The sequence below is a fragment of the Notothenia rossii genome (genome assembly GCF_949606895.1).
Source record: "Notothenia rossii genome assembly, chromosome: 2".
In the NCBI taxonomy this organism is placed as follows: domain Eukaryota; kingdom Metazoa; phylum Chordata; class Actinopteri; order Perciformes; family Nototheniidae; genus Notothenia; species Notothenia rossii.
In genome coordinates, this window is record NC_136904.1 from 75,805,908 (window position 1) to 75,831,204 (window position 25,297).

The window sequence follows — 25,297 nt, forward strand, 5'->3', positions numbered from 1 at the left end:
CGTCATGGCAAACTATTTTTTATAATCAATTACATGTTCAAGCAAAAACAAACACAATATAAAACATTCTCTTTTTCTAACTTCTGGGATCCAAATCTTTTTCAAATAAAAGCATAATTTAAAATGAAGTTAATCCAACACAATCTGTATTAATGACCTCTGTTTCAGTTTGCCCTTTTTGTGTTTTTCTTTTTACCTTTTAGAGTTTTGTATGAACTATACAGTGTCCTCATAAAAGGCCAAATAAAAATGTGTTATTTTTGTATTAAACAATTCTAGGTTAAACAAATGGCACCTTTTTTCTTACTTCTTGTGAACACTCAAAAAGCCATAATATTATTTTGTGTTTTATCAAACAATCTGCTAACAATCATCAAAGTTGTATGAAGGACTGAATGAATCACTGTGGTACAATGTGACGCTGTACTTTATGCATTGATATATTGAGCATATATGTCATAATCTTACAAAAGCGGTATGTCAAACGCGACATATGCCACTGGTCACTGGATCATATGAGGTCTTGTTGGGTTGCTCACATTTGCTCCAGACGTCTTTGCTGTCAGTTTTGCATTGTTAAATCCAAACAAGTTGATCACAAATAAATAAAACACGTTGATTTATAACTAAATATCATCCATTATCACTCTCCGCCTTTCAGGGTTGAAAAGTAATCCTTCAACAACTGTCACACTGAAAGTTCTTTTAAGGCAATTAATGGTTGAATGTTTTCCGTCTTTCTACATAGTTTTATATGTATATTTTGATATGCTGGAGACAGTAATCAGCGTGATTGTGTGTGTAAGTATAGATTTGCCTATTCTCATATGATAAAGCATAGGATTTCTGCTGACTGACATTCCTGCTCGCAGACAGGCTGCATTCCCAACCACAAGCTGCACATACTCTCAGAAACCACACACTCTCTCTCACAAACACACACACACATGCACACACACACACACACACACACACACACACACACACACACACACACACACACACACACACACCCACACACACACACACACACACACACACACACACACACACACACTCTCACTTTCTTTCTCTCTCACACACACACACACACACACACACACACACACACACACACACACACACACACACACACACACACACATTAGGAGGACAATAGTTTATGTCTCACAGGGAGATATGTTGCATTTGTAACACACTCACACACACACACACACACACACACACACACACACACACTCACTTTCTTTCTCTCTCACACACACACACACACACACACACACACACACACACACACACACACACACACACACACACACACACACATTAAGAGGACAATAGTTTATGTCTCACAGGGAGATACGTTGCATTTGTAACACACTCACACACACCGGGCTGATTGAGCAGTCTGTAACAACAGATGGCTCTGAACACTGCAGATGTTTGTTGCGTGTTGTTGTTGTCAATTGTGAATAAAGATTTCTTGTTTTCCATAATTGAATTTCATGACTGGCTTGTGGCTCATGAGACACACAAACACATGCATGAGTACACACACACATGCATATAAAGATTGTTTCTGTTTTGATTCTTTTTCCAGTAGTGTCTCCTTTTGCTTTGGCGCACTGCATCGGACACTGATCAGATAGCCACTGGTGGTCCTGAGTGGGCAGGTGGGGAAGTCTGCTCTCCCACTGGTGGTCTCTCTCTCTGTGTGTGTGTGTGTGTGTGTGTGTGTGTGTGTGTGTGTGTGTGTGTGTGTGTGTGTGTGTGTGTGTGTGTGTGTGTGTGTGTGTGTGTGTGTGTGTGTGTGTGTGTGTGTGTGTGTGTGTGTGTGTGTGTGTGTGTGTGTGTGTGTGTGTGTGTGTGTGTGTGTGTGTGTGTGTGTTGACCTGGCAACTGACTGAGGTATTTCACAGCACTTTCCCAGAAAGAACACAGTGAAAAGTAGATAAGTTAACCAATTTAATGTCAGATATTGATACGCTCCTCTATTGATTCCTGTCTGGAACATCTTTAACCCTTTCCCTGGATTCTATACAAATAGTTTTAAGCTGTAAATCCCTCCACAGATTCTTTATCATTGTTGACCAATTGCTCAGACTGATTGCACTGATTGATTTTTAAATGTGTTGACTTAAATCAACTGAAGGTCAAGGTGAACGTTATGATCCCGAAAAGGGAATTGCAGGTCTTCACATTGCTGCTAATAGTTTCAGCTAGGACTGCATGATTTGGAAAAATCATGTTTGTTGTTATTTTGTAGATGTTTTCTTGTAAAACTACTTTTAGCACTGTGAAAAACTATATTTAGTCATGTATTATTTATTATTGTTAATATCTTTGCTAAAGTCAGCTTTATCAGAAGTTTTTAGAATATTATTATTGTTTTGACATATGGCTGTTATATCTAAATATCCAAGCAACATTTCTTCATACAAAGGCTTCTAAAAGCAAAGATAAGGCATCAACAAGTGAAATGCCTTTTTCAACCTTTATTTATGATTTACGGCAGGCAATTCAGAGTCACTCATTTACTAAGACATCACATCTTTGGTCTTTGGGAGGAAACCAGAGGTTCTTGACAAAACCCACAGTTATCTCTGCTGGTGTTTGATGGAGGTCACACTGGGTGAGGGTTTAATGGCTGTTTGGAGAGGTGGTGTGCAGGGAAGGTGTTCTTTTCCAGAGCTGCTGTCAACATCTCATGAATGCATCACACAGACATGAGACGTAGAGACAGTTGAGTGATGTTATTTCTCTTCACTCTTCATCAGTGATGTCACTTTCCTCATCACTTTCTGCATACCATTTCAACAATTGACTCTGCCTCTCCTCCTCATCTTTCTCACCGTCTTCGCGTGCCCTCTTTCTGGATCCTTCAGGCAGAGGCTTCTCTTATGCACCTGCATCAGAGTCCAAGCTCCATCTGCAGAGTCTAGAGTATCTTAACTCCAGCACTGCATCTTCCTCCCTGGCTCTCTTCTTGCAGGCAGGGAGTGACTCTTTCTTCTGTTCTGGAGCAGCAGTCATTTTGCTGATGTCAATGGAAATTGGTGGCACACCGACGTCCTGTACATCTTCATCCAAGAACATGCAGTGATCTTCGATTTCAGAATACACAGAGGATTCAGAGTCATCTGTGTAAAGGTCCTCATTGTCAGAGTCCTCCACATCAACTTCCTCCACTTCAGCTTCCTCCTCATCAGAGTCCTCCTCATCAGCTTCCTCCACATCAACTTCCTCCACTTCAGCTTCCTCCTCATCAGAGTCCTCCTCATCAGCTTCCTCCACATCAACTTCCTCCACTTCAGCTTCCTCCACATCAACTTCCTCCACTTCAGCTTCCTCCTCATCAGAGTCCTCCTCATCAGCTTCCTCCACATCAACTTCCTCCACTTCAGCTTCCTCCTCATCAGAGTCCTCCACATCAGCTTCCTCCACATCAGCTTCCTCCAAATCAGCTTCCTCCAAATCAGCTTCCTCCACATCAGCTTCCTCCACATCAGCTTCCTCCACATCAGCTTCCTCCAAATCAGCTTCCTCCAAATCAGCTTCCTCCACATCAGCTTCCTCCACATCAGCTTCCTCCACATCAGCTTCCTCCACATCAGCTTCCTCCAAATCAGCTTCCTCCACATCAGCTTCCTCCACTTCAGCTTCCTCCTCATCAGAGTCCTCCACATCAGCTTCCTCCACATCAACTTCCTCCACTTCAGCTTCCTCCTCATCAGAGTCCTCCTCATCAGAGTCCTCCTCATAAGAGTCTTCCACATCAGCTTCCTCCACATCAACTTCCTCCACTTCAGCTTCCTCCTCATCAGAGTCCTCCACATCAGCTTCCTCCACTTCAGCTTCCTCCTCATCAGAGTCCTCCACATCAGCTTCCTCCACTTCAGCTTCCTCCTCATCAGAGTCCTCCACATCAGCTTCCTCCACATCAACTTCCTCCACTTCAGCTTCCTCCTCATCAGAGTCCTCCACATCAGCTTCCTCCAAATCAGCTTCCTCCACATCAACTTCCTCCACTTCAGCTTCCTCCTCATCAGAGTCCTCCTCATCAGAGTCCTCCACATTAGCTTCCTCCACATCAACTTCCTCCACTTCAGCTTCCTCCTCATCAGAGTCCTCCACATCAGCTTCCTCCAAATCAGCTTCCTCCTCATCAGAGTCCTCCTCATCAGAGTCCTCCTCAACAGAGTCCTCCTCATCAGAGTCCTCCTCATCAGAGTCCTCCTCAACAGAGTCCTCCACATCAGCTTCCTCCTCATCAGAGTCCTCCTCATCAGCTTCCTCCACATACACTTCCTCCACTTCAGAGTCCTCCTCATCGGAGTCCTCCTCATCAGAGTCCTCCACATCAGCTTCCTCCAAATCAGCTTCCTCCTCATCAGAGTCCTCCTCATCAGCTTCCTCCTCAACAGAGTGCTCCTCATAAGATTCCTCCACTTCACTTTCCTCCACATCAGAGTCCATCTGGATCTCAAAACCACATTTCTACCCAGTACGAAGTCTTACCTCTCGAGGTTAATGTACAGGAACATATCGAGGAAGACAGGTGAGCTGTGGGTTTGGATAATCTTCATCCCAGGTTTTTCCATCACCACCACCTTTATGAACCATTTTTGTTCTTGTGTGCAGTCAACTAGCAGCTTGCAATGCCTATGTGCTTGTGACTATAGTGAGTGGAGTCTGGGTTTCAATATAGCTATAGGCGCTTTCACACCGCAGTACTTTTTCCACAAAGGTTCATGAGAACTTAGTTCATCAGAACTCTTTAGTTCTGATGAACTAAGTACAGATCGCGTTCACACCGGAATAAGTCCCTGGGGGTGGATTAGGCAAATGAAGCCGCTGACGTCACTTCTTCTTCTGCTTTGGGTTTACTGGCAGGCCGCAAACAACTTCACAGCGTATACTGCAGCCCAAAATCTCCGGCCGGAAGTCCCCGGAGTTGGGGACTGGCTTCAGTAGAAGCTGCTGGGACTCCCAGCAGCTTCTACTGAAGACTTCCAAGTAAATCGCCAGAACGCCGACACCTCCTCATCTCCACCGCTCCCATGTTTTATTTTGTGTTGACATAAGTTAGTCTCTCTGCGTTTCTGCGCTGGGCTAATGCTAATGCTAATGCGAGGATAATAAAATGGTGGCTTCACAACACTTTTTTTGAGTTTTACAGGGCGTGGTTTGCAATCCGGCCAGCCAATCAGAAATATAGCTCTTTTCTCACAAGAGAGCCGCATGAGGGGACGGAAAAGGGGGTAAAAAGGTTCTCGTTAACTAATTTTAGTCCCGGATCTGTTTGGTGTGAACGCGACATTTCGGAACTATATCGGAATTAAAGTGGGAAAAGTACTCCGGTGTGAACGCGGCTTATGACTGTGTTCCAATTCATATGACATGATATCTGCTCTGGAATTTAATTTTCTTCTTTCGTTTCTAGCAGGAAACTCCGTACGATATAGTTGAAAATAAGAAAAATCCTATTTTATTATAATATAATGACAAAAACAATTCCCATCTCCATGTGTGTGTAGTCGTGTTTGTGTGTCTGTCTGTTTGACCTCACAGCTGACTGAGGCGTAGCAGTGAAATGTAAATAAGTTAACCAATTTGATAATCATACGCTCCTCTATTGATTCCTGTTGGGACCATCTTAGTTTCCTGAAGGTCAAAGACTGAGCAGGGCTTTAACGTCCTGCTTCAGGACACAATTGTGTCTGTTTTAACCCATTCACAAGATGTCGCTTCATAGAAACACACTATGTGAATGAATACTAAATTCACTGGGGTTTTTGTTGTTTTCATGTTGTAATGAAGATGCTTGCGATATTATCTGGCTTAACAAATTAAATTAAGACAATATAAACAGACAGTGTTGTATACATACAGTCTGTAAATGTTTAAAAACATGATTTAAAGGTTCACGCATGCCAGTTTTTTATTTCTCAAGTAGGTAATAAATGAAACTGCATAATCCCTGTAAAACTAAACATCATAGATCTACTTTTTGATAAATAAATACTGCTATTTACAGTTGGGTAGTTTTAACATAATACAGCATAAAACACTGTCTGCCCCAAATCTTTGCCTGTAAACTATTAATTAAACTTTGACAGAGGTTTTGAGAGTTGAAACAGTTTCAAAAAATATGGTCTCCCAATTTTCAAGTGTATAACTGATTATTTTATCACACACCTTTATACCAGACCCATTCTTTACTTCAAGCAACATTTGGCCTCCACTATTACACCGTGGGAAACCCCATTAAGCAGTTGGCAAGTGTATACATCTATATACAAATATCTAAGCTACAAATCCCTCCACAAATTCTTTATATTTAAAAAAAATCACTTAAATCACTGAATGATTATTCAGTAGGCTTTAATCAACTCATAATACTTAATTATATTTCCCTTCAGTAAACCTTTCCTCACTTTACTTTGGTACAGTTGAGAATAAATGTTGCGTCAGTGAAATGAAACAGAAATTGGAACAGAAAGGAAAGAGGTATTTGAGCTGTTTTGCATCTTTTATACCAATTAATTTCAACCTGTTGATTTTCAACCATCAGTAATCCAATTTAAATGCATGCCAGTGCAGTGAAATTGGGCTTAATTCAGTATAATCTGATTCCGTCGATTTAAACTCACTGCCCTGTATCCCTACTCCACTACACAATCTTTCCAGTGTAATCCAGGTCCTTATAATCCACTATTCCAGTATAATCAGTTTAAGACCCTCATGATCCAGTCCAGTTCAGCACAATCCCATTGCAGTCCAGTGTAATCTGGTTCGAACCCGCTCAGTTCACATGGTGAGGATGTGAATGTGTTTGTGGTCCCGGCGGGGAGACAGATGCTCTCAGTCTCTCTCTCTTTCTCAGCGTGAATGAGGTTATGATTGACCCGCTAAGTAGACAGATGGAGGAAGGTGTGTGTGCCTGCATGAGGTCGTCTGTCCCGGCAGTAACTTCCCCTAGCTTTGTGGTTTTGGCCAGACCACTCTGGCACACACACACACACACACACTGGACAAACTACTCTGACACACACACAACAACAAACGCATATAATTAAATCACAAATGTTTCTGACCGCAGTCTGTCTAAGGTGCTCTGTGCACCACGTATGCATGTATAGTAAATATACAGCAGCGTGTATTGTGTGTGTAGTGTGGGATGCACCTCAGATTGACTGAACCACATTTACGGCTACAATCTACTCCACCCGTAGTATTTTTGGTAATGTTTGTGAGGTCCCAAAGAAAACTGTAAACGTTGTGTTTTGCTCTGAATGTTAATGAAAGGTTTATGGGTGCTACAGAAAGACTAATTGTGAGAAAAAGAGAAAAACGCAACGGTAGCAGGATTTAAGGTTTGGTTCAGTGACCTAAACTCCCCTCTCTCTCTTTCCCTCTCTGTCTCTCTCTCTATGGGGTCCTGCAGCTGTTCTGAGCTGTCCCATGGTAATGAAGTCAACAAGCAGCTGGAGCCTTGTGTTGATGTAGATGACAAGCAAGGCGACAGAAACACATACCCAAGCACAGATTTGTACCTGTCATGTCAGCATTTATTTATTTTGTTATTTTCTTTTTGTAAAGCATCTTGTAGCGCTGTGAAAAGCTTTACTAAATGTTAAAATTATAGTTGTGGTGAGGAGTGGAGCAGAACTCTTGGATGTCATTTCAAAATAAAAGCCCCCGCTTGGCAACGTTTTTCGTAGTACATTCAAGACAGGCTTTATGTCCTCCCCAGAGCTCATATGTATACAACTATTTTAGAAGAAGAGTTTGAAACCATGCAAGGAGAGAGGGAACAAGGAAATGTGGAGAGATGAGACCCTTCCTTTCCTGCAGCATCACCTGAAGCAACTTGTGTTTCTGATCAGCTGATCAGCTGTAACAGAATATTGACGGAGTAATAGTCCTACTCATAAACTCACACAGTCATCACTGCTAGAGCAGCAGCAGTCTGTAACCTGTAACAAACACGAGTAACATTACAATGTAATGCTGCACCCTGCACCCTGTCATTACCTTACACGGGAAGCATTACTGACAATGCGTTAATATTAGCCTCTTAGTCATTATTTGCCTCTGTAAAAACATATAATTAAAGGAATACTCTTTCCTATTCATGAAATTGATTGTAAGTCAGAAAATGACTAAAATACTTCAGAGGGGTGTATTGAGATGAATCTATTATAGTTTTCATTCCGGTATGAAGCTGCAGTTGAAATGTATCGGATCACCTGGCGCGATCAACAGCTGATATCCACTAAGGGGGCGTGTCGGAGGGTCAATGAATGTCTGAGCGATGAGGCAGAGACAGTTATTAATGTCAACCCACTGTCAACATGACTACTAACTGGAGTTTAGCTCTGGTGCTGCCACAGCCATTACAGCCACATTATTTTCAGTTTAGTTTGAGTTTTTAGATGGAGTTTAGAATTAACCTCAGTGAATCCTGCCCCGCTCCCGACCAAAAAGCAAAACCAGAAAAAGCATTGCAGACGCTTTTCTTTTAACTGCTTTACTAAAGATAAACGATTCAGTCGCTTTTCCATTTACTTTTTCAAGAAAGAAAAACAATCGTAAAGAAGGTCCTCATGGTCAGAGTCCTCCACATCAGAGTCCTCCTGGTTCCCGATACCAAATATCTGCCCAAAACTCATTCTTACACAAGGGTAAGAAGCAGCTTGCAATACCTGTGTGCTTGTGATTACAGTTAGTGTAGGAAACTCTTTTTAAGAAATAGGTGAATATAAAACAAATCCTATTGTCATATTTGACTTTAAAAGCAGTTCAATTCCAACTTCTATAGCACTATAACTGATGAGTGAAGTGTAACTGACTGAACAAAGAGAGGGAAGGGAGTCACTGCTCCTTAACCTTACCATTTACGGGGGGGGGGGGGGGCTGGAACAGATCTGATACAGACTGATACAGATTTGAAATTGTTCTGACATCAGAAATGGGGGTGCTCCGCCTATATGGGCAACTCTCCACCTATCAAGGGAATGAGAGGTTGCGTGGCATGGTAACAGCATGGTGACAGCATGGTAACATGACGCTCGTGCCTCGCCCACCTCCTTTGCAGGGGGGCGTGGTCAGCTGCAGCTCATTTGCCACAGAATCAGCCCTTGTGAAGACAGGGCTGGAATAGAGCGAAAGGAGGCATGGCTAAAATGCATGATCTGTTTGGTATTTTGAGAAAAAAAAACGTCACAGACATGTTTTATAGGTATGACCCTACAATATATTATTCAAATATAGCATGATAAGTCCACTTTAAGACAACTTTGATGATAAGAATATAAAGTAAAACAAATAAGCCTAAGCTTAATGTCAGTTATTCAAGTGGTGCTCTCGTTTGCACTGTCTTAAAATGAATGAATATAAATAAATACACCCTTTGTAAGTTTACTTTGGCCTTCATTGGGAGTTTGATTTAGCATGAACAGTGTGTTCTGCAACCTTAAGGCCAGCCTTATAATGAGGGTTTGTGTTTTTTAATATTATGGATTTCTCTGGATTTAGTGGTTGAGTATTCACCCCTTACCATCAGGCTTATTGGAAACACATCTTCCAACCATCTGCCTTCTCCATCTGACACCACAGGCTGCATCTTCCCTTCCCTTTTTATACACTTTATTCTGTGTACTTCCTTCCCCAGCCTCCTACTCTTTGGTCATGACATCTTCTTCCTCTATTTCTCCAGCAGTGTTCTCTATGGGAAGTCTGCCTATTATCGTGTTATTGCAAACACAGTATATTATGGTGTTGGGTCATTTTCATTCCATCTGCAATGAACACACGCTCGGTTGCCCACGAAGGAAAAATAACAACATTTTCTCATTAGAGCTTTTTTCACTATTACTGAGGCGATGGAGAGTGAAGCAGGTCCTTAACCCCTGTGCGTTCCCTTATGTGGAATGGTTCAGTAGATAAACTCCATTTACATTACCCTCCATCTAAGTTACTGTTGCTTTAATGTGGCCTTTTTGTCTGGTAATATAGCTGCTTTTGGAGTCCATTAGGACTTTTCATAAACCACTAAATCCGCTGGTAAATTCTAATCTCCATAACATATCAACTTTCAAATCTGTTAGGCTCATTACAGAAATAAAGTCATTATTTTCTACATTAAAGCTGGCTACTAGCTCCAATGATATGCTCCTGTAGTCTGTAGTTCATGCAAAGAAAACAGAAATGCACAAAAATGGTTTGTTTTTGCCATTATTTAAAACATTATTACATATACCAGAACAGAGCAAAAGTGTTTAATTCGGCATGGAACAGAAAAGCTCAATCTTGTTTATTGTGCTATAAATATGTGGTGTTTGGGGCAAACATTAACAGTGGGCAGAAATTCGGTAATATTGTACTTAATTCTCTATAATATACGTACATTTACAAATAAAAAGCAATATTACATTTCCAGATTCTGGTGTGCCTTGGTGTTCACTTCGCATGCTGAACGACAGATCGCCTGTGTAGCGTTCAAATATGGCAGATTAATCTCCACTCTAATCCTCTTGTTCCCTTTATCATATGAATGCTTCTTATCTAGTTCCTTTTCAATTGTGACTCATATAAAATTCCTTTCTTCTTTATAACTAATCATGTTCCTTTATTTCCAACTCCTATCAAGTTTTTTTTTCATGATCCGTGACTCTTATCAAGTTTCTAGTCTAGTGGAATGCTTCCAAGAAAATTGAAGTACATCAGAGATCCGCAGCCTTCAGCCCTCAGAGCTCCAACCCTTTCATATTGTCCCCTCATGTGTGCATCAGCTTGTTCTGTCCTGCATTAAGATCCTCTCCCACCCTGGAAGTCAGACATCCAGGGTGGGAGAGGATCATTAACTTTGTCAAAATTGAAATAGGAAAATCATGGCCTTGCCTGCTGGCTCTAAATATCAATATAAATTCATTTTAATACACTGAACCTCTTAATCGATAATGTGTGTCTCTTCCTATGATTAGAGTCTGGTTTCCCTGCCCAGACTGATCTTAACACAGTCACATGGCTTGCAGTGAATGTGCTACACAGATCCATGTTCCCCACCAGAGGAAATATAATGACCCTTAACTTTTCATTTCCAGAGAGCACCAGCACCCGGTCACAATTTCAATTTGTCCAGTACTTAGTATATGACCGCTGCAAAGCTTCTGACCTATCAGAAACACTTCTGCAAGTACATTTCCAGCCGTGCTCATTCAAACTCACCCCTCAGCAATTTCTTTTTTTATCTGGGACGCTTTTTTTTTCATTTCTTTGAGGCAGAACAGGACACAATAGATACCACACTTAAATATCAATTTCACTGTAATACAGCTAGCTAAACTACGGGTTATGAAAGCGCCCTAATTATTATTTTGTTGGACCATACAGTCCATATAATCGTTTTTTTTACGATACAGTCCTAAATATTATTTGTTTTTATTTTTATCATACAGTCCTAATTATCTTTTAAATATTTATTTGACCATACAGAATTATTTTTGCAGCAAGAATGATGACTCATTGCATGATATTACCATTTATATTTAAATGAATGAAGGACATTTTTCTTTGCAAATTCATTTTTCATCCTGCTGCACCCAAGCGTTCCAAGCCAGGAATTCTACGTACAGAAACAAAAAAGACGTTCCATTAAACTCCTCATATACGATATGATTTATTGTTGATGGAGGCGTGATGTATTGCTGAACGTCCACAGACAGAGGGAGGAGAGCCGCTGACAGCTGCATGCTTCACTGCAAGACTCAGTGGCTCCATGAGAGAGAGAGCCTGACCCAGACAGACAAACACACAGAGAGAGAGAGAGGATCAGATTTCCCTGTGTCTCGCTCTTCATCAGTGAAGCGTTATCTGACCCACTGTGGCCTGCTACATCTGTCCTACTTGCCTCCAATCCATGTTCAATGTCTCCCTTTCTCTCCCTCCGTTTCATTTTCCCTCTCCTCTCCGCAGTAGGCCACTTCCCTCCATCCCTCTCATCTGGCCCACGTCCCAATCCCACTCCCCTACAGTGCATCTCTGTCTGTGTGTGTGTGTGTGTGTGTGTGTGTGTGTGTGTGTGTGTGTGTGTGTGTGTGTGTGTGTGTGTGTGTGTGTGTGTGTGTGTGTGTGTGTGTGTGTGTGTGTGTGTGTGTGTGTGTGTGTGTGTGTGTGTGTGTGTGTGTGTGTGTGTGTGTGTGTGTGTGTGTGTGTGTGTGTGTAAGCAGGATCATTTTGAGCACCATGTTTGCCAAAATAAAGGTATAATCTTCTTTAAAACTGAATTATAACCTAGGCACACACACAAGCATACGCAGAGTTAATCTGCTTCTTATCTTCACAAAATCCATCTATTTTGGGGGAAGTAAATCCACCCTTCATCGAGGCAATTCCAGAAGGAAAGGACACAAACACAAGAACATCTTATAGAATATTGTGATTCTTTCAAAAGGTTGTGTTTTTTCAGATTTGTTGGATTAGATTCAAATATATTCTGGTACTGTAGGCTCCCATTATTTCGCCCACTCGCGTTTCTTGGCTGGAAATCCAGAGATCAAGCGGATCTGTTTTTCAGACAAATGTTCGCATATGTGTTGTCAGCGTGTATATAACAGCTTACAATGTATAACCCCTGTCGGAGCCTCCGTCGTCCTCTTTGCTAGATTTTAATTTGCCATCAGTCTGCACAGTAGTGTAAAGCTGTACATCTATAACGTTTAATGTCTTAGACAATAAAGTCAATTGTTTTGCTTGAAACAACAATATTCACGAAACTGTGTCTCAGGGCTTCTTAACATTTAACAACCTATTAATGTGTTATACCCACTTAACGGGAAGAAACTCAGCTTACTGACGATATGACATTGTTTTACTGTAACAAAACACAACTCTAACGCTGAGTGTCTGAATTAGCATTAAGCGAAAGAGTGCTAACGCACTTAGCACATAACTCACGGTAGAAATATGTTATACTTCATCGGATCTGCACAAACTAGATATCATATGAAAGCTGGGATTCCACAGATTCCAATGGTATAACATCACTGAGCGACCAATACTCGCGGCAGCAAAGGCCAGCAAAGACAACACACAACTTCACTTTACGTAGCCAAAACGGCAAATACATCTTACCTTTGCTGTTTTCTGATGAAAAGATGTGTTCAATGGCATGAAAACACATACAAACGCTATTGAAAGTGAATCCAATGTCTCTGTGTCACTTAGAAATGATTACTGTGTATGAGAGCTGTAACCCAACTTCCAGTTTTGGGCATGCTGGCTGCGCATCCTCTCATTCACCAATAGTAATGTTTAGATGGATTCAGGAAGTTCCCCTCGATTCTATTGGCTCTAACGGTTCAAAAGAGATGTCAATCATCAAAATCCACCGATGTGTTCCAGAGATATGGCAAATCCACCCAAATGACCCCAGAAGTGGTTTTTTTTTTCTAAACCTCTCTAAAAAAGGTCAAACGTCACTTGTTTTGCATCAATCTTGATACAGGGTACTTATGTTATAGTTTGGATTCCTAAAGTTTTTACTATCCCATCATTCAAGGGTGGTTTTCACTATAAGTAATGTTTGCTTTGGACGGACACTATAATTTACATTTTATTAAATCATGTAAACTTGTCACAACATAGAGGCAAAAAATACAAATATTAACCTGAAAATTAACACAATAGCGCCACTTTAAGACATAGTGCCATAGAAGCACATCACAAAATACATTTAAATACATTTTAAAAAACAGCAGTTAAAAAAAAGAAATCAAATTAAACAAGCTCAAATAGAATAAGACGGGTATAAAATACAAGAATACAAGTTACAGTGCAGTGGAAGATATGAATATATATTTGATTTAATAAAAGGCAGCAGAAAACTGAAAGTCCCTTGAATTCATGTGAAGAAAAATAACTAGATTTCCCCATCATGTTCTGTGAAACCAGCGTGTTATTTCTTGTCTTTTCCCCTCTCTGTCACTTTGAGCCGATCCATAGAAAGATACATCCAGAGCCTGTTCTCGAAGAACGCAAATACTGTAAATATTTGATGATCGATATATATAATTCAAATCCCTGTGTGATGAATTATGCATCGTCTGCTGGGATTTGATGAATATTTGTCTTTGTTACTGATAGCTCTGCCTGCTATCTGCAGCCACTGAGCAGCGTCCTGTGAGTGTGTATGTAGAGAGGAATGATACCAAAGAAAACATCAGATAGACAGAATATCTGAGCATGTGATCTCGGTATTCATTTCAAAAGTTGTAGGATTACTTACTAACCCCTGGGGCTGCAATTTGTACACTACGTAATTACTAAGTATCTGTTTATCAACCAGCTATTTAATGTTATCTCCTTAAATCAGCATGTCTGTTTGCTCTGTAGTCTAATGAAACATGTCGAATGTTATGATTCTACAACTTGAATATAGATCTTTGCCTTTTCAAATCTGTTGAGTAAGGGACATTAGTTTTCCCCTGTTCATTACTGTAGGTGATGTCATGGCTTCAACAGCTTTTACATTATGATTATTTTTTTGCATTTCTCCCAGAAAGGTGGCGATGGCACTTGTTAATTAACAGTTGAATAAAATGTAAAGGCAGCGAGGGAGATAATGCAGTGTAGAGATGAAGTGACACAGGCTCAGATAGAGCTGTGAAGACTCTGCAGAGAAAGAAGCTCAGTGAAGCAGCTGAGCACTGGGGAGGGCTGAATGAACCCAACAGCTGAGGATAACACACACACACACACACACACACACACACACACACACACACACACACACACACACACACACACACACACACACACAACACACACACACACACACACACACACGTACAGTCTGCTAATGGGCAGGGGGGTTATTGCCAGGTCAAGATGAGTCAGGAGAAGGTCAGGGAAGAAACCACATTGTTGCTATGCAAGATTATCCCAGGCAGTTTGTCTGCGCTACAATGACTTGCATATCTGTCTCTGTTAGATGGTGTACATTACAGTATATTGTATATCTATGAATATTGCCTGTGTGTGTGTTTGTGTATGTGTGTGTGTGAGCACCCACCCAATGTGCCACCTGATCCAGCCCATCCTCCCTGAGCCATTAAGGTCATTACACTCTGCTACCCAATCCCCCCCCCTCGTCTCCCAGGCTGCTCCCTGGGGTCTCAGACCACATGTGAGACACCCGTACTTATTATTGTAAGAATCTCAGTGTGTGGTGGGAGGCAGGTTGTTATATTTCAAGAATAACATGATTTATTATTTCTCTAAATATTTGTGGCTTTTAGCTAAATGGGCTCTTTTTGAACAAAAAAGGTACCCCGAAGGAAACTGACATCTCGAAACGTTTGCACATTTTACAATATTTTCTTGTGTTTAAATATTTTACTTAACACTTGAATGAAAAGTATAACTCCCTCCTTATGAGGGTTGGCAATATAGGAATTAATATCTGATCTTGGTTTGATTTATTCCGGAGACTGCTAACTTAAAGAAATAATGATCTTGTTTTGTTGCTGTTGATCTGCTGAAAAGTGATTCCAGTATGCTTTCGTGACATTACATCTTTTACCATATTTAAGCGCACTACAAGGGCATTGTAACGTCAATCGTTATTATTTAGGCATGGATAATCTGATCCTATCTCTGATGAATTGTCCCATTACTCATCATGATTCATGTTGTCTTTTGACTAGTCTGAGTTCATGGACAAACAATGCACTTAAAGCAGCTCCCTTCTTGATCTGATGTTTGTAAAGAGATTTTAGTTTTTTAGCTCAGCTTCAGTAGCATAACCTTGTCTGATCATAATTACTTTAGCTTAGTTTGACCCAGCAGCAGTGTGTTCCAGGGTCAATCCTTTGATTTGTGGGTCTTTGATGTTATAACTATTAAGTGCTTGTATGAGGATCATTGCATCCCAGTCTGGGTACATTGTTGCTGACAGTCTGCAGGATATAAAACCATTACAGTTTCTTCCCATGAAGATACTGACAAGAGTAAAACATCAGTGTATGTTTTGCAAATGTTATTTTTGGTCAGGTTGTGTAGTCTTGTTAGTTTTAGTAATGTCAGGGTTTGATCTGAATTGTACACAGAGAGAAAAAGTATCAAATTGAACAGAGCATTCCTTGCTAGTTAATAAGAGTCACACTTCATTAGCTGCCCGACATTTCACATCCAGTTTCTGAAACAAAAACAAACACTGATTAGCTTTAGATGTCCCCTGTGACAGGGTATAATTATAAGAGTAATTATATTTGGTTTGGACAGAACTATTTCAGAAAGCTCATTAAAACATCCAGTTTGATTTGACTTCTTCCACCCATTGTAACCCATTGTTCATAGCTCCTGTCAAATCTGTTTGAATCAAGACTGCTGCAGAGGAAGTGCAGTATTCATCTTCAAACTTCTTCATGCAGTGTTTATAAATCAGCTCCCAGATGTATAATGTGGCAGTTCTCATTGTTCAGAGCCTACATTTAGACTGATTAGTGTACATGTAGATGCATTGCATTTCCCTGAGATCACTTGGCGATCAAATTTTGGGTTTGGCATACTTACTATTTTTTCCCCCCAAGGGCACACATTCTGTAGATAAACCCTCGTGTTTTTCCCCACTGCTACATCATCCTTCTTACCTTCTTTTACAATTCACTGTCATCTCCTTTAGTGCTCTCCTTTATCCGGCTGCCAAGAGACATCCCTACACACACACACCCACGCTGAGTCCTGAATAGACTTGAAAACCCTAAAAGTACCAATGTTTATATAAAGAAGTCATTCTTTACACAACGAGGGAAGAACAGAAGTCACAGTGAAGGACAAGAAACCTTAGATCTACTTTGGGACTAATGTGAACCATCTTTCCTTCCCCCTAACCCCTCTTTTCTTCATCCTTTCTTATGCCGTTTTTTACGCTTATCACTACTTCATATTGCAACAACTGTTCCCTCATCGCTTTCTCAAAGGTCAAACCCCGCCCCTGGTCAAAGTGAAAGCACCAATCAGAGCAGTTTGTGCTGCATGACTAATGAACCCTACATAGGTCATGACCTTTTCCTAAGTAACTGCGGGTATAAAAAGCAGTGTGGGAATGTGCGTGACAGATATATAGGTGTAATAGCCAGGGAGTGCATGACTTGATAAATGAAGAGTAATGGCTGGCAGCGCGCGCTCCTACCTAGAACATCAAGATAGATATTGGGGCCTGCATGTGAGAGAGAGAGATAGGGGCGTTTCTCAAGGATATGAGATTCTGTTGTTGGGTTTTAACTCAATTGTCAAGCTAGTTCTAAGCAAAAGATAAATGGAGATAAACTGTGTTTTCCAACTGGTTTGAGTCTATTTATAGTGTAGTTTTGTCAGGAGTTGGATGTGTAAGCTATGATTCATGCATAACTGTTTTCCGCCTGTAAAAGAGTAAAAGAAGTATAGTTCAGAAAATGTCGGCCTTCTCACCCATTGAAAGGAGACGAATGGGCAGGGTTAGATTGGGCAAGTTTGAATTGTGTTGTTGGCTGAATTTGCCACGTTTTATTCTGTTTGCGCACAAAGACATTATAAACATATATCTGGTGAAACAAGTCGGTCATGTGAGTTAAATGTCTGCTACTTCCCTACTTCTTCGCAAAAGAGAGCAAATGGGACAGCTGAGAGGGGAAGATGACATTCAGTCAACAGCATAGATACAAACTAGTCACACTCTACCGACCAAGCTCTCTCTCTCACACACACACACACACACACACACACACACACACACACACACACACACACACACACACACACACACACACACACACACACACACACACACACACACACACACACACACACACACACACACACACACACACACTCTCTCTCTCTCTCTCTCTCTCTCTCTCTCTCTCTCTCTCTCTCTCTCTCTCTCTCTCTCTCTCTCTCTCTCTCTCTCTCTCTCTCTCTCTCTCTCTCTCTCTCTCTCTCTCTCTCTCTCTCTCTCTCTCTCTCTCTCTCTCTCTCTCTCACACACACACACACACACCAGGCAAGCATGAACCACAGCCATCATTAGCATTTCAAAGTAACAAGGTGCAAGGAGGCACCAAATTATGCATTTTGGGCACTTTGAAATGGAGATTTGCTTAAAGACGGGAAAATACTGTTTACTTTTCCAAAAGAGGGAGGATTTTAAATGGTCCCGATCATTTCCACTCTATCATCAATGCCGACACATTCACTCACTCACTGACAACGTCACAACAGGGTGCTTTGCTCACATCAGTCTTGCACGTAGATATCACTCACACATGCTAGCTGCTTCTTTTCTGTAGCTAAATTAGAAAGAGGCTTTTCCATTTGTTATTTTTGACTTTCATACCTGAGCAGTAAGGTGTTAACCATGTAGCTGCTTTCGTCCAGTGCAATTATCATCTCCCTCTCAACTGTCTATAAGTCAACATTTTGTGAAAGAACCAGAAAGGATAAGTCTTGGCTGTAATAAGAGGACAGATTCAGTGTTTGATGGGGATCCAAGTTTGCTGTTTGATCATTATTTTTAGCTGTAACTCATGCTGCTTACATTAATGTTGGAAGGGCCTAACATCCAGGACTTCCAAGACAGATGCTAAACAGTGTGACACAAACATGCTACTTTGACAGAAATCAAGCCAGGAAAACAAAGAATACATAAACATAAATCCTCTCTGAGTTTCCAGCTGTGAAATCTGGAGGATTGCAGCATTGGTGGAAGTTTTCCTGAGTGCTCTGCAGTTGTTTTTATATGTGTTTTCATTAAGCTACATCAGTGGATTCCTAAGACAGACAAAACTGAGACAACTGCTCACATTGAGGCGTAATGGCGCCGTTTAAAGTACGCCAAATTAGCTTTCAGCTGTTACCGTTTGAAGTGTGAAGATAGATGTACAGACAACTGTCACTGGATTACTTTGATATGACAGACGGGTTAGGGAACTTTCTCTCTTGTCTTTCACACTCTTGCTTTTAAGGGACGGTGGGAACATTATGAAACCACTGAAAAAGTATTAGACTCAAGGTATCATAATCACCTCATGAAATGAAATTATTCCAATTGTATCTCCAGTAGGAGTAAGCCTTTAGAAGTGTATTATATTATCTATGACAGTATATTTTTTAGTAAAAAATATAACGTTTTGTAAAGCAGACCTTTAATGCTGCTCGGTTTAGAATTCATGCAGAATCTCTTTTGTTTTTAGTGTCTGGTTTGTTGAAATAAATCATTTGAAAATAGTGTAGAGAAATATAATACAATAGGCTCACTTATGTATTGCATCAGGATCTAATGTAATCCAAGCCAAAAATGAAATATTTCCTGCAACACGTTTCCACAGGTACAACTGATCCATGTTCTTTCATCTCTGTAGTCTTACAATAAGGGGAGTTCTGCTTTTTCCACATCATTATGTTTTTTTTTCATATCATCTTTAATGGCAAGCCTTTGATTTGCATATTATTGTGGTATTATTATCCTTATATCTGTCTTCCTATAAATGCAGATCAATGCTTCTGTATGGTGCATCTAAAACACTTTTAGCAACCAATGCTCTGATTACATGAAGCTCCCTTTACAATAATGTGTTATTATTAGAGGGTGTCGTATTGTCATACTGATATTCTGTACAAACTGTGAAGTCCACTGAGACAAATGTAACATTTGTGATATTGGGCTATATAAATAAACATTGATTGATTGATTGATTATGTTATTGAACTAAACAGACCCCCATCTGTCTACCTCCTTCAACACTGCAGCTAATAATAAAGACACACACAAATATCTAAAAATGAGAGAAGACATTTCTTGCATACATGATTCAACTTATTGTAATTTGAGAAAAATGAGGTGAGGCAATCTTTCAGAGACTTCATTAAAATCTACAAGACGTTCACAAGAGATTAGGTATAATGACGGCACATCAGCAGGCCATTGAGTGTGAGCGGCAGCAGCGTGGCCAAGTACCTCAGCCAGTCTCTCCGCTCTATAAATATTCATATCTCCTAATATGAAGCTGTACTTGTGCAATTAGAATGTAAAACTCTTGATATCTATATCGCTATAAAATAAATATGGAGATAAAGCACTCCCATTGGCTGCATTCATTATCAGCTGAGAGTTTTCCCCTGTTGTTTTAACAAGCCGTAAGGCAGTGTTAAATTAAAACTGTAGGCAACCTGTACAGTGCAGGCTACCCATTAATCACAGTACACCTGTCGTGAGATGGAGAGAATTCGAAATGTTCTTACAGCAAATCACCAAATAAAATGATATTTAAAGTGGATTTTCTCCATGTATGTGTCCCATATATCAGCACAATAACCCTGCAGCAGCTCTACAACTAATAACAATGTGTTCTTCTTTTGTGGTAAACGCCTGTTGGCACAAAAAGATACAAACCTGCCATTATTAAATTAACCTGTTTGACAGAACTAAACAGTCTATAGTTTTTATTCTTACACCTTTTCCTGTAATAAAGTGAATAGCAGGAAATAACGAGCATGAATATTGCATTGGGGGGGGGAACATCTGTTTGAGCACTACGCTACACAGAATCAGTCGTGGCTCATTTACTCATCACCAAACCGCTCTATCCCAGAATTTTTTATTTTCATGTACTAGATAAATCTGTAGAGGCAGCTTGTGATCATGGAGATCCATCAAAAATAAAATGTGTAGTATTGACTTGAGAAGCACGCAGCAATGCAATTGCTTAAGCAATTCTTACAGCATCTACATTAGTCTAGTAAAAATGTCATTTATCGGATTAGCATGGAGCAAATCTACTAAAAAGATAAACACAGCTCTGGTGGTAGAACGTAAACAAATGAGTTGGGGTCTTCTTTATTTAATGAAGATGTCATCTTGCTTAAAAATACTGAAGAATTCGGACTACTTTAGCTTATGGCTGATCAATTTCCATCTGGACTGTATTTATAATAGACTGTATACGTAATTACGACCCCTCAAAGCGCTTTACATTCTACGAGTCATCCTTCACCCATTCACACCTCATTCATACAGAGCAGTGACATTTGCTCAAGTAAGCTTACATTCACACACATTCACACACCGTAGGCCCGTGCCATCGGGAGCAACTCGAGGTTAAGTATCTTGCCCAAGGATACATCGACATGTAGACTGCAACGGCTGGGATCAAACCCACATTCCAATTGAAATACGACCGCACTACCTCGCAGCCAGCGTAGCCCCAATCTGCTGTTGTCTAAATTAAACAGCTGATATGCTAACTGCATATTCCCTCACAACTTTAGTATAAGGACTTTTATGGTAGTGCAAAATGTGTCGTACAACCTGTGCTACAGAGCATCCTGCAGATGAAAATAGTATGTTTGGGGTGTTGCTGTCATTCGAGTATTAAAGTAGAATCCTTTAAATGTCAGTCCTGTTTAATTAGACAACAACATATTAACTTGTGGTTACAACCAATGTGGTTTAATACTACAGGTTCCAGAATAGTAAAGGCAGCAAGAGAAAACTATTGTTTTTTTCAACAAAAAAAAAAGTCAGGCAATGATTGGCTTTTTTTCATCATTCTTTGAGCAATTGTAACCTGATTTTATGTGGCACACGGCATTAACCTGCAAAGAGGAGAAGTGAAATCAGCAGGTTATACCTTGCTGAGAGTTGGATTTGTCCATTACTCAATTTTTATAACTGATCCTTTGTGAAGAAAAATAAAGTTTTATTGTTTTGTAGACACATCTTGGAGGAAAATAGCGATTAGTTTCAAGCTGTTTTGCATCATTGCATTTCCTTTGACTAGTTCATAATAAAAGTAAACTGATTTTTGGCTGCAGTCGTAGGAAATGTTAGGTTTTCATTAGCAGTAATAGAGCATTTTGACACTGCTAATTCTGCAAATATATAAATATTGCACTCCTGCCATCAATGGCTGTCAGCTCAAAGAAAAAGTGGGATTTTGATTGTCACCCCCTTTTACCTGTTTACACTCTTGTTTTTACTTTAGGAATATTTTATTTTGCTCATACCTTTTGGCTGCCAATGTGCTTGTCAATCAAGACTGTTTTATCAGAGAAGTGTGATTGGGCTGTTGCATACAAACATTAACATAAACTAACATTCTCTGACTGGATATGACTATATAATTATGGTTTTCCACAGTTTATTTAGTTTCCAAAGTAAACAAATTATAGGTTTAGGGTTTGAATAGGCCTCAAAAACATATGTGATGAAACCATGGTGATAGTACTGTGGAGGAAGAGTGTGTGCACCGTACACCGGGGGACAAATACAACTAATTGTTACTCAGCAGCATCAAGAGGAAGAGTATGAGTAGTAGTCTCTCTCACTCCCTCTCTCTGTGCCGTGTTTCGGGTGATGTAAGACTCCCAAGTCTGCAGTTAAATCTCAGTAAATGTCTTCCTCTGTGCTGCTGGGGTAGATTTACACCGCCTGCATGGCCTTTCAGTCCATATAGTGCCTAAGCACTCCTTAAGCACTTCACTACACCTAATCAGATACAGGGAGGGCAAAAATAGAGAAAGAAACTTAAGTTTAGATTCAATTTTTGTTTTTTTATATTTGATCTTTCAATAAGAGGAATCAGAGAGCACTTCTGAAGTTCTTTGGGTGAACAATGAACGATAATCATTTGTACTTGTTTGCACTTTGATCAAAAAGCGCAGCCTGAGGGCTTCACTGCTGCCTGCCAGTGTAGCACTGATTTTTGGGGTAAAAGAAAATGCATCATAATCACCCTATTATATGTGAAAAGCACTAACATGACCAGATCTTAAAGCTGTATACTATATCAGTTACTATACTGTGTGACTAGGATTATTATTTGACAAAGTCTTACTGTCTTCTTCCTGTATTTGTTGCACTCACTTTCTTATTAAATGCCTTTGTTTGAGTTGTCAATAAAACAGATATAAAGTGAAAATGAAAATTGAAAAACAACTGGAGACAAATCAGAAAAAAACAGCCCGGAGCAACAGGATGAGACAGAGTAGAGAGGAAGGAATAGACGCAGAGAGACAGGAAGAGGGAGAGATGTGCCATGAGAGAGGCAAACATGCCAGTTGGAGTTTGAGAGGGTGGTGGATTTATTGATGGAGACATGCAGAGAGAAGGTGGTAGAAAGATGAAGGAAGATAAAAGAAATAGACAGCACTGTCATTGCAGGAAACTGTAAGATTTAATTTTCTAAACTTTGATTATAGGACTTAACAGAAACGTTTTTTTTGTGTGTCATCAGAGTTGCCATTGTACAAAGCCTACAACAAGTGGCACTCCAAAAAAGATGAACAAACCATAAAAAACAACAACCATTCAAACCACAACAGTTGCTTGAATCGGGAATGAGTTGTAAATGTATTCTCTTAATGAATTGGAAGAATGGACCCCACATTTATTGGAAGTGTCAATGAAAATCTGTTTCCTATCCAGTTGCTATACAAAAGAAGATTCTGTTAATATTCAATTGCTCAATTTAAGTCTCCTTTCCATAAGGGGAGAAAAGGTCAAGCGTATTTTTAGGATGTAGATAGGGAAGGCAATGCAGTAAGACCCCAAAGACATCACTTGGATCTACTTTTTCATGTTACTCTACGATGATTGGTCAATGCCAACAGCTCTCTCACCAATTATCTTTGTTGTCAGTGCGAGTGTGTTGGTACAGGATGTGTGTGTGTGAAGGACTGACATCATGGAGGAGGAATCTCCTTTCAACAAGTGCTCAGTGAAGAGCCTCTGGGAAGAGCCTCAGTTTGTGTTCCCTCTGACTCCTGGGCCCATGCATGTGTGCACATGCTTGTGAGAGTGTGTGAGAGACACTGTAGCAACGTGAGACTCTTTATCTCTACAATACTGAACCAATCAGGCTAGTGTGGTGCAGCTCTTTACATTAGTGTGTAGCACTCTATGTTAAACTTTTCCATTAGACTTCAGAGTTCAGCATTCAGGTTCAGACTGTGTTTCATTCCATTCAAACCCTCTCTGTCAGATGCCCAGACTGCTCAATGGACACAGAGTTCAATCCATGTTAACCTTATCTGAGTGGTCAGACATGTCAGTACCACTTATGTCTCTCCATCTTGCTGGTGTTGCCAGTAGTTCTTGAGAAAGTAAATGGAACAAGCGCTCAATTTACACCCAATTCTTGAGCCTTTAGTATTAAACTTTTAAAAAATAAGCTACGGTGCAAAAAAGTCAAAGGTTTTAAAGCATATTTCATTCTGTTTTCTCCTCAAAATGCTGACAAAATTGCCACACAGTGCTCACATGTTGTCGCTTTATAATGGACGGGTTGCCTCTCGACAAGAAGAGTTTAAAAAGAATGTGTAATCAATGCTGAGTTGATAAATTATTCAATGTTATTATCCATCCATTTAGTAAACTACTTATTCTGAATACTACGTGATCAGTGTTCAAGGGTGCTGGAGTGTATCCCAGCATGCACTTGGTTAGAAATGTCACACATAAAGCAAGTTATTTCATGCTACTTTTACTAAGTGACATTAATACCTTCTAATGATGCCTTTTAAAGAACACGTGAAATCTTACACACCTAACTAAACGCTTGAGACTATATCAAATGTATTTAGCTCCATATTCTTCTCTTACACTCGCTGGGGTTGGTGTTTCTTTTGGCCTCGCTTATATCCTTTAAGCTCTTTATATCTGTGACTGTGAATGACACATTTAGTACTCTTAACAACTGCCGACACGCTTCAGCAACCATCTGTCACTCAAGCCCCCCCGTCGCCACAGTAACAGGGGTCTAGACAGGGGAGGGGACCAATAGAAAGGGCACATCCATGACAACCTGTCACCCTTAGCAACGTCACCTGCCCCCTGCTTCCTTTTTTTTACCCTCATAGTGAATTTTTCTTAGTTGCTCTTACACAAGGGCTGAGTTTACGCCGGTAGAAATCTTAAGATATTGGCATTCAGAAAGTCACACACATTTTCTAGCTATGAATAATTGAGTCAGTTCTCGAGCACTGGCTGTATGTGTGACTTAAATCACAGCGAGGGGCTTCAGAAAAGAGCAGCCTCATTATGAAAGCAGGTTGGGGGCCCTGGGTGGTAATGACAGAGGGGGCTAACAAGGTTTACCTCCTCTTCCTGCCACACCTCTGACCCCAACTCTGAAAGGTCAGGAGCAGCGGAGATGACAAGGTGACATGTCTGCAACACAAGGTGTTTGGAGATGAAAATGAATGAAGGAAATGTGACGTACATGTCTGCATTCAACAGTCTCCAAATTGGTATTTT

At 40.4% G+C, this 25,297-nt stretch overlaps 1 protein-coding gene across 5 annotated transcripts in view; it reads left to right on the forward strand.

The window, feature by feature from the left end:
* The window catches only part of LOC307029008 (E3 ubiquitin-protein ligase SH3RF3-like), a 120,336-nt gene that overhangs the window by 30,085 nt on the left and 64,954 nt on the right, over positions 1-25,297 (forward strand). The window contains exons 2-3 of one of the 5 annotated variants that reach the window (XM_079664547.1): positions 7,448-7,467; positions 8,581-8,687. The exons of the other annotated variants lie outside the window; for them this stretch is intronic. Of the exons in view, the coding sequence (XP_079520673.1) occupies positions 7,448-7,467; positions 8,581-8,687 (127 nt within the window). The remainder of the gene's footprint in view (positions 1-7,447; positions 7,468-8,580; positions 8,688-25,297) is intronic. 5 annotated transcript variants of the gene reach the window in all.